The sequence below is a fragment of the Gopherus flavomarginatus genome, chromosome 1 (genome assembly GCF_025201925.1).
Source record: "Gopherus flavomarginatus isolate rGopFla2 chromosome 1, rGopFla2.mat.asm, whole genome shotgun sequence".
Lineage (NCBI taxonomy): Eukaryota > Metazoa > Chordata > Testudines > Testudinidae > Gopherus > Gopherus flavomarginatus.
Genome location: NC_066617.1, coordinates 219562769 through 219578050, shown reverse-complemented (window position 1 = coordinate 219578050; position 15282 = coordinate 219562769). Strand labels below are relative to the sequence as shown.

General features: G+C 40.3%; 1 protein-coding gene across 11 annotated transcripts in view; it reads right to left on the bottom strand.

Annotated features, from left to right (window-relative positions):
* Positions 1 to 15282, bottom strand: part of DMD (dystrophin) — a 2125007-nt gene that overhangs the window by 722914 nt on the left and 1386811 nt on the right. For all 11 annotated transcript variants that reach the window (XM_050936430.1, XM_050936437.1, XM_050936440.1 and 8 more), the window contains one exon: positions 122 to 297. In XM_050936430.1, the coding sequence (XP_050792387.1) occupies positions 122 to 297 (176 nt within the window). The remainder of the gene's footprint in view (positions 1 to 121; positions 298 to 15282) is intronic.

Sequence of the window (15282 nt, the reverse complement as noted above, 5' to 3'; positions counted from 1 at the left end):
TTATGGATAGTTAAATATGAATATTTAAGGAATAGTCCAATGGGTTCCTTGCAATATTATTGTTAAAAGAAAATCTGAAATAACCAGAAACGATTTCAGAATATCCATGTTCTTAACCTACCTCTTTCTTCTCTCTGCCAGCTGCCTGCAGACTTCCTCCCACCGAAAATTCAGGCTACCCAGCTTTTCCCTTAGTACATTAGCATCTGTTGTTAATGACTGCTCAATAATTTCTTCACCAGTTATATTTAATGTTCTGATAACAGTTTGCTGTCGTCCGATGCCATCATGGAGTTCCTGTAAAATATATATATTTAAAATGTCAAAAATGAAGAGTCATGTCGTTTTATTCAACCATGGATCAAAAATGCTTTACCAACTACAGGTCTGGTAGAAAGAGCTCTGTGGGAAAGTTTTTCTCTACTCTGAATCCCAAATGCATACATCGAAAAGGCAATAAGACAGAAAGGAAGCTTTTATGTTTTTGTAACAAGCACCTTTTCAGCTCAGCTTCTGCCTCTTTTTTTATTTTTTATTTTTGGAATGTTCTAGCCTACTAGAGAATGTTATAAAGTTCTACAGATCAATTAGTGGGAAAACCTTTTGAGCAAATTCAATTGTGTCCCCACAGAGGTGTCTACCATATCTAATAGTGTACAAAATGTTGTAAAATGTGAAAGCAAAGTATTTTGGTTTCCTATTAACTGTCAGTAAAAGTAGTGAAAAGGTACATTGACAGAAACAAGGAGACTGCTTATTTATACATTTGAAGTACTTTTCCAAATCCCTCTCTGGAATAGATCCACTCCTAGTCATGAGAGGCTTGATAATCAACTACCCTACATTTCTTAGAAAAAATACACTCCTGATGAAATCCTTACTTATCTCACTTCTGTCTATGTACCGTGAACTGCAGAACTACTGAAAATACAACCAAACACAACTGATGGGCAGTTTTCTACTCTTTACTAAAGGCACTCAGATTAATTTCCTTCATCTCTTTCATTACTAGAATCCAAGTATTCTATTTGTTATCTTAATTCATCATTACCAGTAATAATCTTGAAATGCAGCTTAAACTTCCACAGTACACAGCCATTAAACCAGATTTGAAAAAGGGACAATTAGAGCCATGTATGTTGTTAGGGAATGAAATTTTTTATCAGCAAAAAGAAATTAGTTTTGTATCTTTATTTATCAATGGAACATGACTGACTTTTCCTTCTATGACTCTCAGAATTTATAAGTATGTAACTGTGAAATGGAGATGTTAAACTTTTTACTGCTAAAATAAACACCAACTGAAAGAAGGAACTTATTTTGCACTCTACCTTTGTTTTTTTGTTTTTTTTTAATGGGGCACCCAACCTCTACAAAATGTAGAGTCCATGTACAAAACGGTGTATAGCAGAACCCTGATTTTATGATATTGGTTATATGAACCATTGTTCCTGGCAGGAGGGGAAACAAAATAAAAGGAAAAAGAAAAAAACCCAACCCACATAATGACAGTGATGTTGATGAAGAACAAGTCAATATCTCTTCACATTCCAGTGCCTTCAATGCACTGGAAATTGCTTTGCTGTGGTTTGAAGGACAAGAGGAAAGCGATGCAATGCACCATACTGCAACCTAAGCACAATACCTAAAATAATGTTAAGGTGTTCAATTTAATGAACTTTTTATAGTATGAACTCTTTAACCCCCAATTAGTTTGTAAAAAGGGGTTCTACTGTATTTCAATTTAAAATGCTGAATATTCATATTCTCTTGTAGCAAAAAACTGACACGTTAGCAAATCCTCTTTTGGACCAAAGTTATATATACTCTTGTTTCCCCTTCTTGAACTGCTCTCTCTGGTCTTCATTGCAGCACTCCTGCTTCCAACATTAAGAACGTCTCTCTTGAGGGCATTGTCTCCTCACTGTATCAGATATTAGGAGCCTTACTGCCATACCCCATGTTCTTTAGAAGATGCCTTCCCCTAATTCTGCTACCAATTCCAGTTTATCAGGGAACCAGACCTCCTGTTGGCACCTACGAAGTTGGGACATTGTGAATTTTACAACCTAACCTACTCACCATCTCCCTGGGCTGCTGAAAGAAAGATAAAAAAAAACCACATCCTGTCCCAACCAATCAGGCAATGTGGGAAAGATTCCTTCCCAGTCCCTAAAGGGCAACTAGCATGATGCCTACAGCAAGGCCCTGAAACCCAACTCCATTCTAATCCCAAAGAAGGAAAGGGGGGTCTTTTTTCCCAGCAAAGAATGGTGCCCCAGGCTGGGGGGAGGGCTTATAAGCCCTCCCTACTTGAGTGTATGGGAGCCAGCGAGCATAAGCATATACTGCTCCTTTCTGTCCAACTGATAGCTGCAGAGCCCACCTCCTCAAGTCCACTAGGAGGATAAGAACCCATGAGGAGGGTATGTGTGAGCAATCTTCAGAAGGGCTAAAAGTTTTTTCTCTCTCCTGGGACCAAATCAAGACTGTGTGGATGTCTTCTAGAGGTGGAGCCTCTAGAACAGGAATGAGGCAAAGCGGTGTGACAGCCTGAGGCCTGGTCTACTCTAGAAAATTAGGTCAGTTTAAGTACGACGGTCAGAGGTGTGAAAAAATCATATCCCTAAGCAGCACTGCTAAGCTGACCTAAGTCCCTGTATAGACAGCATTATGTCGATGCCTCTCAGGGAGGTGGATTAACTACAGCAATGGGCACAGATAGTATCTACACTGAATGCTACAGTGGCGCATCTGTGTCACTGTAGCATCTTAAGCGTAGACAGGTGCACAGGAAGCTTTCATGGCCACTATCCATGTGGTAACAGTTCAGTGAGAAAACAAAGGACTTAACTCTGCAAAAATGTTTTTGGGATATGGTAACAGTTCTCGGGGTACCCAGAACTGTGAATCACCTTCTTAACCCCTGCCTCCAGTGAGAGGAAATCTTTCTTGTGGTAGCTGGGTGTCAGCTCCCTGCTAGCCACTCAAGCACTTTATGTAATAATCTTAAATAGGAGAAGACTTTCTTAACATAAACCATCTGATATCTTATTTTCATTGCTGATTTATGGGTCTTCTGCCAAAGAAATAAATAAGAACATATGTATCACACATTTTTCTACTGTAAAGACCTTCCTAAACATAAATTATAATGTAGTTACTGAAAGATGAAAATGGCATGGGAGAGCAAAAAAAAAAAACTCATCAGAATATGAAGCAAAAATAAATGCACAGTTTTTAAGACTATAAAGATAGATGCAATTATTTTATATCATTCATTTTTGAGAACTTGGCCTGAGGATCGTCATTATCATAAAATACTGTATCTCAAAGGGTAAAGTTTGATGAGGTGTTAAACAAGGGTCCCTTTGAAGATTTAAGTTGCATGGTAAACAGTGCTGCCATCCTATTTTTGCAAGCAATGTCTTTAATGTTATTTATGGCAAAGTGGGGCTGTAGTGATTCTTGGAAATGCCTTGTCCTCTTTCCCATTCACTTCTACCTTCAAAAGACTCTGCTGATTTTAAAATATCCTCACTGCAGTTTCTTCTTTGCTGATGTTAGTTCATTAGTCTGCTTTGCTGAATTGACACTTCAGGAAATAGGGCTTCCTGTTAAAAAAGTGCTGCCTATGGAAGAGTCCATAAAGCAGAACCACTGTTGGACCAGCATCAACTACAGTCAGAATGTTTTAAAAACAGCAAAGGCTTTAACATACCTAAGGATGGAAGAAGAGGGAGAAAGAATGGGAGAGGAATAGGGAAAGGCATAACTAGAGAAAGAAAAGGAGGAGAAAGAAGATGATAGGAAAGCAGGGGAATGGGGAGGATAAAAAAAATGGGGAACCAAACTGATAGAAGTAAAAAAAGACTAAAAAGGGGGATGAAGGGAAAAGAAAAAAGAGAGAAGAAAGCTGAAGGGCAAAAATCATTGGAAGAGACTGAGAAATAACAGAAAGGGCTATAACTGTTCCTGTACTTTTTGCATTCTCTCCTAAGCATGACTTTTTTATTCAGCAATCTCTCATCCTGCAGCCCAGAAAAAAAATTGATACTCACTGTGTCTTGCCCAATAAAAATGTTGACAGATAGGGCCAACACCCCAACCCCTAAGTCCACTGCACTGCCTACTCCCACATTTCATTGTACACTCTGGACAATCAACCTGTACCTTCCTGAAGTTACCACCACCTTCCTACTACAAACACTAATCTCCCAAACTGTCTCATTATAAATACAAATTACAAAATGTTTGTACTAAAAATATATAAGATCCAAATGCTAGAAAGAAGGGTCAGAGCATCAATATAATATTACTATATTTTAAGACAAAATTATTAAAAAGCAATTCCTTTCTTAGCCCACATACTTGCATTTGAATTCTGGATCAGAATTTTGTTTTCTGCTGAACTCTCAAGAGTTAATAGTGAAGTTCAGGCACTATGGCACTGGACAGGGTTGTCAACTTTCTAATCATACAAAACCGAACACCCCTTCCCCAACCCCTCCCCCAGGCCATGCCCCTTCACCACTCCTTCTTCAAGGCCCCATCCTTGCTTGCTCCACCCCCTTCCCTCCATCGTTAGTTCTCTCCTACCCTCACTCTCTTTCACTGGGCTGGGGCAGGGGGTTGGGGTGTGGGACGGGGGTAAGGTCTGCCGGTATGGGCTCTGGGACGGGGTTGGGGATGAGGGGTTTGGGGTGCAGGAGAGAGCTCCGGGCTGGGGCAGGGGGTTGGGCTCTGGGCTGGGGGTGTGGGCTCTAGGGTGGAGCTAGGGCAGGTAGGGAGCCTGCCTTAGCCCTGAGCCTTAGCCCCGTGCTCCCACTGTGCCACCAACCGGACTTTTAATGGCAGTGTCGACTGGAGCCACCAAAGTCCCTTTTCGACTGGGTGTTCTGGTCAAAAACCGGGTGCCTGGCAACCCTAGCAATAGGCACATTTAAGAACTTGAACAGTGGAGAAACCATATGTACCTTCATCTATAATGTTACTTAATTATACCAATGTAAATTTTTTTCAAACTTTGTTATTCACTCTAAGGTGGCTCAGAGGTTGCATTCTTAGATAAAAGAATAAAAATTTCTAGTTCAAGTATTTTTCATCTATTACCAGAAAAAAATAATGCAGGGTTGAGATATCTCCTTATCGCTCCAGTGCTGGAAATTTCCTGTCAGCCAGATGCATGTTTATGAAAATATTCAGTGTAAGTCAGATTCTACTCTCAGAGATGACCCGTGCCTGCCAGGGGATGGGGACAGCGGACGGGACAGGACAGAGTCAGGGTAGCCAGCTTCAGCAATGTCACTGAGCATGCTCAGTCAGTATGAGCTTGCTTCTGACAAGCCAAGCCGCAAATGGGGGTTGGGGGGGATGGGAGAAATGTGACAGCCTCCTCCCCATGTCCCCCCCCCATGTGTCACTTTTGCTTACTCTCTTTAAAACCCTGCACAAATTGTCACATTAACTTCACTACGAGTACTTGCAGAATAAGGTGATATTCAACATGAGAAAGGCAATCAGAATCTAGTCCCATGCATGTTTCATACTTTCCACCAGCCCTGTTTAATTCTAGCAATGAGCAAGAGAGCAGTAAACAGTAGTAAAGTAGACCTGGCAACTGAAGATTGAGTGGGACAGCCACATAGAAAAAGATGTATCTATTGTTGGTGAAAACATATGTAGGCAAGCTATCTGCCTCTGGAAACTACCCTATGGACTACAATACATGAAAAAATATGTAGACAGAATTAAGGTCTCCATGTTCAAATAAAGTTATCTTGTTATTTAGATATCTGAAAGGAGTGCACAGAAGCAGTTTATTTTAATGGTATATTTACCTATCATCAAATTAAAATGAAACTTCTATGCAAGTAAATATTCCTCTCCATCTGTACTAAATACAGTCATTATGATGATACTGCTATTAAAGAGAATACCAAATAAATTCATTATGATAAAATACTTAACGTATTGCAAGCTCTCTAACTCAGGGAAGTTTCATTGTATAAAACCCTAATTTACTTGTTACATTTCCTCATCTAAAATAACTGAGCTCACATTACCAGGAAGATAGGCAATAGAAAAAAAAGAAAGAAATACTTTTGTCTTTAAAATAAGCAGCTCCCTAAACAAGAGGTAATTATGTTTTCAAATCGCTCCACCTGTAAGCAATTATGACAGCTGTTTTCTTGGCCAACACAGCACATATTGAACTAGGGAACCCTGAGAGCTAAACACATGGGCTGCTACAGCTTAAGCTACAGAGCCAACATGCTATAACTAGTAGTTGTAAAATCTCACATCCTCTGTGGGTCAGCAAAGAGAGGAAACTGTAATACATATTCACCACTGGGTTACACAACAGTCAATGACAGCCTTACAAATTTAGGTGTCAGTGTGTGTGCAATGTTCTAGCCCACAAATAGTCTTCATATTTTTTAGAGGTTGACCACTTGAGATGGGCTAAATGTTTTCAGGGGAAAAAAGTAAATTCCCTCTGAACAGGGAACTCTTTAGATATCTTGGTAACAGTGGTCATTTAGCTACCAACTCAAATAGCAAGTCAGGGCTTGTCTACATCAGAAAGTTGCAGCGCTGGTGAGGGAGTTACAGCGCTGCAACTTTGAAGGTGTACACATCTGCAGGGCACCACCAGCGCTGCAACTCCCTGTTTGCAGCGCTGGCCGTACTCCCGTTTTGTCTCGGGTGTAGAGGATCCAGCGCTGGTGATCCAGCGCTGGTAATCCAATGTAGACACTTACCAGCGCTTTTCTTGACCTCCGTGGAAGGAGGAAGCCTCTGGTAATCAAGCTGGTCTCCTTTCCCGGTTTGCTCTCTCGTTCCCGGAGCCCAGAGCAAGCAGGTCTCCTTCCCTGCGGTTTGCTGGGTGGCTCCGGGAACGCGAGAGCAAACCGCGGCGAAGCGGGTCTCCTTTCCCGGTTTGCTCTCTCGTTCCCGGAGCCCCGAGCAAGCAGGTCTCCTTCCCTGCGGTTTGCTGGGTGGCTCCGGGAACGCGAGAGCAAACCGCGGCGAAGCGGGTCTCCTTTCCCGGTTTGCTCTCTCGTTCCCGGAGCCCAGAGCAAGCAGATCTCCTTCCCTGCGGTTTGCTGGGTGGCTCCGGGAACGAGAGAGCAAACCGCGGCGAAGCGGGTCTCCTTTCCCGGTTTGCTCTCTCGTTCCCAGAGCCCAGAGCAAGCAGGTCTCCTTCCCTGCGGTTTGCTGGGTGGCTCCGGGAACGAGAGAGCAAACCGCGGCGAAGCGGGTCTCCTTTCCCGGTTTGCTCTCGCGTTCCCGGAACCCCCCTTGAAGCCGCCCAACAGCGCTGCAGTGTGGCCACATCTAACACCACTTGCAGCGCTGGTTGCTGTAAGTGTGGCCACTCTGCAGCGCTGGCCCTATACAGCTGTACTAATACAGCTGTAACAACCAGCGCTGCAAAACTTTAGATGTAGACATGGCCTCAGTGATTTTTCCCATTACCACTAATCACAGTGTTTGCAGCTTCAGTTAAATCTTGAAACAAATCATGTAAGTATCCTAATTTTATCCCATGTATGATGCATCCTTTATCCCTCACCCTCAGGGCCGTCCTTAGGCATAGGCAACATAGGCAGCTGCGTAGGGCACCTGAAAATTTGGGGCACCACTGGGTCTTATAGTGTCCACCCTCTTGTTTTCCTATCCCTGTTTTGACCCTTCCTGCAGGCTCCCACAGATGGCTGCTCTAGCCTGGTGAGTCTTCCTTGGGAAGGAATCTAGCAGTTAAAAGTGAAAAAACCTCCAGCCTGCCAGACCTATTAGCACAACATTGAAACTGTTAAAGAGACATTCAAGGGGTAATAAAGCCATTTAACAGGCATTTGCCAACCCCAAGGTATATACTGACAGGTTTCAGAGTGGTAGTCCTGTTAGTCTGTATCAGCAAAAACAAGGACGAGTCCTTGTGTCACCTCAAAGACTAACAAATTATTTGGGCATAAGCTTTTGTGGACTAGAACCCATTTCATCAGATGTTCACGAAAGCTTATGCCCAAATAAATTTTTATACTGTCAGTTTCTGACTTTACTGACAAAAACAGTTGTGCATTAATGTAATATTTACACAGAACATGTCAGTCTACAGGACCTTAGTTTAAAATTTGCTTTAAAAATATTTCATTAGTGAGCTGGTGAAGATTATAAAATCACATTTCTAAAAAATGCTTGCATAGAGTTTTAGATGCACAATCATCTTTAGCCTTAAATGTGTGGATCTTCACACATAGTTTTTTAAATAAATCCTTCAAAAGACCTCCCTTATCTAAAATACACATTTTAATTACTATAGTTAAAAAAAAAGTGCTTCCAAGTCTTCCTGTCCTTTCTGTCCATCCCTTCACCACCTCTCACCCCACTCCCCACTGAAGAGAGCCCTTAAAGGGACAACAGTCCTTCCCTTCCAGATAGCTAGACAAAGAGTTCCCTTTCTTTACTTCTGACTATCCGACAAACTAGTTTTAAAAGAACCCTCCAGCAAAATCAGTACCTTAGTAAGGCAAAATCCTTGTTATACCTAAAATCTTTGGAAACATATTTTTTTAAAGTTGGTGAAATTTCATAACCATGTCTCTTGTTATGGAGATCACACAAAGTAAATTACTGTTCTCTTTTTCTAAAAGCAATGAACATTGTTATGAACACACTAAATCTCTCTGATTAATTTAAAAGAATGTCTTTGTTTCAGTGAGTTAAATATGTAGTAATCTGGAATGCTGGCTTAAGATTTGAGTACATTTAAAATATAAATTCAACTTAGAAATACTGATGAAGAAAATGTAAAACAGAGAAGAGCTGCATCATGTATTCCATTATATGTAATGTTGTATTCAGCAGGACAGCTGACTCACCCTTACTATGAAGTTTTTGCAAATAAATCTCTGACAAACTTCAGGGCATATCAAAAAACCTGTGACTGACATTTTTTATTCCCAAATTTTAATGCTTTTAATTAGGTACTTTCTTCATGTCCATTCTGCATGAGGGAGAGTGCATGGAAGTCTCTGCGGGGAACTGTGACTCTCCGCCACCATGAGGCAGGCTGGGCATCTCATTATCCTTTGCTGTCAAGTCCCTCCTCCCCCTCCCCCACCAGGCTGTGAGCTTGGGCTGCCATCCGGCATAGGGGCACCAGTTTAATAATACTGCCTAGGGCCCCATAAATCCTAAGGACGGCCCTGCTCACCCACCCTACTTCATACAAAGTAAGCTAAATCCTGTTCCTCTGCCCTCATGTTCCCAGCTCTATCCCTTCCTCTTTCAGCTCCCAAAGAACCCTCTATATCTAAACAGAGAGCACCTAATAATGTACTGTCCACAAATTCTAACCACTTCAGTTTCTTCTCTCTGTTATCACACACCATGGTTTCATCTTTGAGTAATATTTAATAGGGGTTAAAGCTGTAAAACTGAACATTCTTTTCTAGTGGATCCTGGCCAGCCACCCTAATCATGTAGACTCAAAATTCTTCCAGGTCAGATGTGACTTTCAGAACACTTTGCACTCTCTCTAACACTAGTGAAACTTTGAACTTGTAAGATTTTAAGATACCCACCATCACAACAGAAACTGCAAGATCTGAGACCGAGAAAGGCTTTATATATATATATATATATATATATATATATATATATATATATACACACACACACACACACACACACACACACACCCCCCAGAGATTGTATGTTAGTGAAACTGTAGCTCATACAACCTCAAGCAATTATTTTCAGGAAAATAATTTGTTGTTGTGAATACCAATATGCCAATTACCAACATTCCAACACCAGTGAGATAACCTGACTAAATGCAAATAATGTTTTGGTACCCCCTGACTGGTCCTTTCCATGCAACTTGATCTTAATAATACCTAGATATTATTGGCTATCCAGTTTTTGCACGTATACTCTGTATTTCACCTTGAGAATCATGTTTTAATCCTATGACCTTTGAATTATGGATCAGTGGAGCCTTATGTGGGAGAAGCCACACAAATGACAGGTCTGTTTTTGAGGAGAACACAGAGCACATATATGGCAGAATGACTCACTTACAGCTTTTTATTTTCCAGATAAGAACCTGTAGCATTTGTAGTTGTTTATATGCCTGCTCCATGTGAACATGAGAAACATGACAGCTTTAAAAAAAAAAAAGAAAAAAAGTCCATAATATATGTGCCAGAGTTGTTCATTTGGAATCAGATAAACCTGAACTTGTCCAGAGAAATACTACTACTTGAATTCCAAAGCATTTTAAGAATGATTTTAGTATAAACTCTAAATTAATTTTGCAGCACATTTTCCTAAAATGTAAGTCAGTGACTGTAATAACCACTTGTTGTTCGCAAACTGAATATTATTGTAGAGCAAAATGCTAATTAAGAGGGCCTTTAAATAATGTCACTGAGATCATCTAATAATATAATTTACCAGTCTTTTAAATGAGAAGTTCTCCTCACAAATCAGTACTCTGCAGCTATTAAATGATTTCCATAGCTAGTTCTATAGCTAGGGAATTAGCCAAGGGAAACCACATTATGTATCAGTCCTGTATTATAAAAAGTGGAAGGAAAAAGCTAGCTCAGGAATTGAAATTATAGTCCCTGCTTGGGATGGAAGAGTTGCCATGTTGTGCAGAAGACGCACAGCTGAGAGATTATGTATTTCAAGGATGGCAAGAAAGAACTCCTCTGACCTTCTGAATTTCATACCACAACATAAACCAATAGCTCACATGACAAATCTTCCAGAGATCTTTTTCCTCAAGTGCTGTGACAGTGGAAAGAATATTTCCACTCCAAATTAAGATGAGGTGAGCAACCATTGATCCCTCTGTCTAGATTCCATAACCTAAGAGAAAAGCAGATCATCCTTGAAGTTGGGTGCAACATCTGTTCAGATCTCTAGAGAGGAGACAATTTAAAAAAAAACAACCCTGTTTATATATAAAGTGAACAGAAATTGTTCCCTAATGTTCTGAACCATATTGCTGTGATTCTTTACACCCATGCTGGAGCTGGAGCTAACACATCCTTACACCCTCACCATCAGCACAATTGACCTGCCAGTGAGTCCTTTCATGCAATTGCAAAACAGTGAGATGGAAATGGAATAGATCTGTGCCAATTACTGATTTTTCAGTTTGGTTATCAAACTGGAAAAAGAATCATTTTGGATCAAACTAAATGTTTTCTTTGTCCCAAAGCAAAATATTTCACCCCATTCAAGTTTTGTTAAACCTTTTTAAAAATAAAAATGAAATACATTCAAAACAAATTTATTTTGAATTGAAAACGTCAAAACAAAACATTTTAATTTTTTTTATTTTTTTTCCTCCAGTTGAAACAATTTGGCTATTCACAATATTCACAAATTCACAATATGCTCCACTAAACCCAAATCTATTTTTTTGAATGAAACAAGTTTTGTCTGAAAAATTTCACCCATCTCTTGTAAGGAATATGGTAATGACACTGGATCTGCTCCATATAACTGTATTCTTACTCACATAAATTTATTATCTCGTTGAAATTTACTATGCTTTTTAAGACTAGGATCGTGTCTCCAGGAACAAATAAAAATAAGTTATTTATTGCAATGATGCCCTGCAGCAGGGAGTTTTATATGTTGCATAAGAAATACCTCTTACTTATAAAAGTTGATTTTTTTTAATTTCAAGCAAATTGTGTATTTGGCACATCAGTTGTTTCTCTCTGACGCTATCCTGTTTATGCTGTGACAATCCTGCTAAACATAATTTTATCATACCACCCCCCAAGGAGTAACAAGCTGGAGTTATTTCTCTCTCTCAAACTCTGATTAGACCTTGTATGGGTAAAGAGGGGTGACATACCCAATTAGTTGAACAATTTGCCATCCCATTTCACACAAATTGTTGCACTTTCATATGTCTCATGCCATCTTTTTACTCATGCCTTTTAACAGGTTCCTATGCAGCAAACTGGCCAGGCGGGTGAAGATATACAGGGATAAACTATTGTTTCAGAACAGATTCCTGCTATTAATTCAGATTGCAGAAGGAAAACTAAAATCAGACAGCTGGGTCTACATCCAAAAGGGATCTAGGCAGTGCAATACTAAGTGTAACATCTAGGCATCCTGCCACCTAACAGAATCCACAGCCCCAAGTTAGGCTCCCTATACAATGCCTGGGGAGAGTTAGGCACCCAAGAATGGGATCCACAAAAGCCAGCACACTGAATGGGCAGTTGCATGTGCTACCCAACAGGAAATGCTGAGGAGAGAGGCACATCCTAAGCCCCACCCCTCAAAGAGATTTAGGTGCCTAACTCCACTCAGGATTCACAGCCATGAGCTCACCCCTGGAGTTAAGTGCCTAAGTCCTTTCTCACCAAAAAAAAAAAAAATGGAAGTGATTCCACAACTGAAGCTCCTCCTTAAAACCTTTAGCTCAATTGTTGTGGTGCTCATTCAGTATGTGGGACACGTGGGTTCAATTCCCACCTCTGCCTGTTGTGAGGGAGAGATTTGAATCGGCATCTCCTACCCCTCAGGAGAGTGCCTTAACTACTTGGAAGGGATGAGACTAGGGTGGGTTTCTCTACTTGAAATCATTGTACTTTGTATAAATTGAAGTCATGAGAGCAGGAACTTGATCTCCCACATCCCAGGAAAGTGCCCCAACAAGTGGACTATAGGGTCACTCTCATTCTTCTTCAGGCACGTGGACTGAGTTGGCTTTGCACATGCCCAGCAGCCTTAGGGAATTTACAGGTGGAAATTTAAGTGCCTATGGATTTTAGGCACTTACCAGTTTAGGCAGCAGATGAGCGGAGGTTTCAAGGTCTAAATTTTGGACTTAGGCACCTAAAGTGGCTATTACCCATCTAAATCCCTTTGTGGATCTAGCCCCTAATGGGAAGATTTAGAACCAACAAAATGATGGTTACAGTATTATTTCCTAACCCAAGCAATTTAAATAGGGGCTATGGCTGGTCACAAGGTCTGAGAATCTCACAATGTCTCAAGTATCCTCTGTCACTTCATAGGTAACCCATACAAATACATTTCAGAATAGTTCCTTGAATTTCATCTTCTGTTGTCATTGAATGATACAATGTCTGAATGTTAAACTTAATGAGAAGCCTTTCTACTATCTGTCAAGCTGATCTTTTGTCTTTTTGTAGCACCAACCAAATATGCTCAAACGTAATTGATTGTTATTGAATAGCCCTGTAACAACATGATAAAATCATGCAAACAAGCTTCTAATTTCTGTCAGAAGCACTTGCTGGCACAACGTTCTTTTGGAGGTGAAAAAAACAACACCTTATTGCTTTCCTTAATTTATGGCCTGGCTCTGGATCATAAAACCAAATAAGTGTATCATGCACAGCTTTTAAAATCTGCAGCCTTAAATTAGACATCACTCTGCGACTTCTTCAGTCATTTACATAATTCTCCTTTTTGCCTTGTACTGGATGAAAGCACAAGGTTCACACAAGAGCCTCTACACTGCTGCAGTAGTGGAGTTCAGAGACCACTGCAAATAAAAAAAAAAAAAAAGTGTGTGGGGGGAGGGACTGTCCCAGCTAAAGTTTTGTTCCCTTGGGGTGATTTTAACTAACAACTGCTCACATCTCTAGCAAAGATCCTAGCAAAAATAAGAGAAATTAATTAATTTCCAAGCAATTAAATCCTATTAATCTAGTCTGGAGATTGATTATTAGCAGCTTTTGGTTATTAGAATGTAAGCCAAACATTTATATTGCTGTCCTTTTTGCTGCTTGTAGAAAAGAAGTTTCTTCCCTGTGACTAAGACTGCTGTAAATGAGAAGAAAGAAGTCTAGAGGAACCTCAGGGCAGTGTGGGGAAAGAAAGTAGGTGAGGGGGAGTGGAAAAAGAGTAGAACAACTGAAAATATGATCATGTTTGCTGTTGGAGAGTAATTTAAAGCAAGGCACTTTTCTTTTGAGAGTAAAAGATACATTGACTTGATACTTATATTCTGAGAAATTGGTTTGAAAATGACTTATATTCGTAGAAATGAGTGGCAACTGAAAACAAATATTAAGATCTGGACAATCACTAAACACAGAAACAAGCCAAAAAAATTTCAGTTGCACATAGGAAACAAGTAGTGTGCTCAACAGAAAATAGTGTGCAGTTTGTGGTCTACTTTCCAAATACAAAAGAAAAGGGGACACTATAATATAATCACAGGGAATTTTTACTGTCGTGATTTAACTAGAAATGTTGATAGCATGATCCAAATTATTTGTAATGTAATCAGTATGGCCAAAGGGCCAAAGAACAAAGTTATTTGTAATCCTGTTTACCTCTGAGGCCATATCTATTTCTCCTCTTACTTGTGTTGGTAGAACTGATTTAACAAATTGTTGCTCAGCTCCCATGTTCCATATTATTTAGCTATTATTTATACAGTACCCTAAAGATATAGTTAAGTTCCAGTTCTCACCCCTGAAGAGTTGCTGAGCTCTCAGAGCTCAAATTCATCCATTAGCTGTGAGTGTTGGGCACCTCTGAAATTAGACAACACAGAAAGTGGGAGAAAGAATATTACTTTTCCAGCCCTATCTATTTACCCCTACTCTATTCCTGGCTACCTTCTAAGTCCTTAACTTTCTTTTCTTTTCTTTGTTTAAATCAAGTCTTACCCATTCACCCAGTGCTATTTTCCCCTCTCCCTTTCGAAGTAGCCACCATCCCACAAGTATCATAGGGGTAGCTGTGTTACTCTGGAACTGTAAAAAGCAACAAGTCCTGTGGCATCTTAAAGACTAACAGATGTATTGGAGCATAAGCTTTCATGGGTGAATATCCACTTTGTCAGATGCATGTAATGGAAATTTCCAGAGGCAGGTATAAATATGCAGGCAAGAATCAGTCTGGAGACAATGAGGTTAGTTCAGTCAGGGAGGATGAGGCCCTCTTCTAGCAGTTGAGTGTGAACACCAAGGGAGGAGAAACTGCTTTTTTAGTTGGCTAGCCATTCACAGTCTGTTTAATCTGAGCTGATGGTGTCAAATTTGCAAATGAACTGAAGATTTAAGGATAAGGGCCCAGACAGCAAAAGAACTGGATGCTCAATGCTAAGAGCTTCAATTAAAATCCACTTTCAAGGTCCCTTGAAGATCCAACTCAGGCCTTACAAGGTAGGTTATGGTGCTCGGGGTGCAAATAATCCATACCTCTGAATGCCATATGTATGCAGACCTAATCCCAGGGGTGAAAGTAATTTAC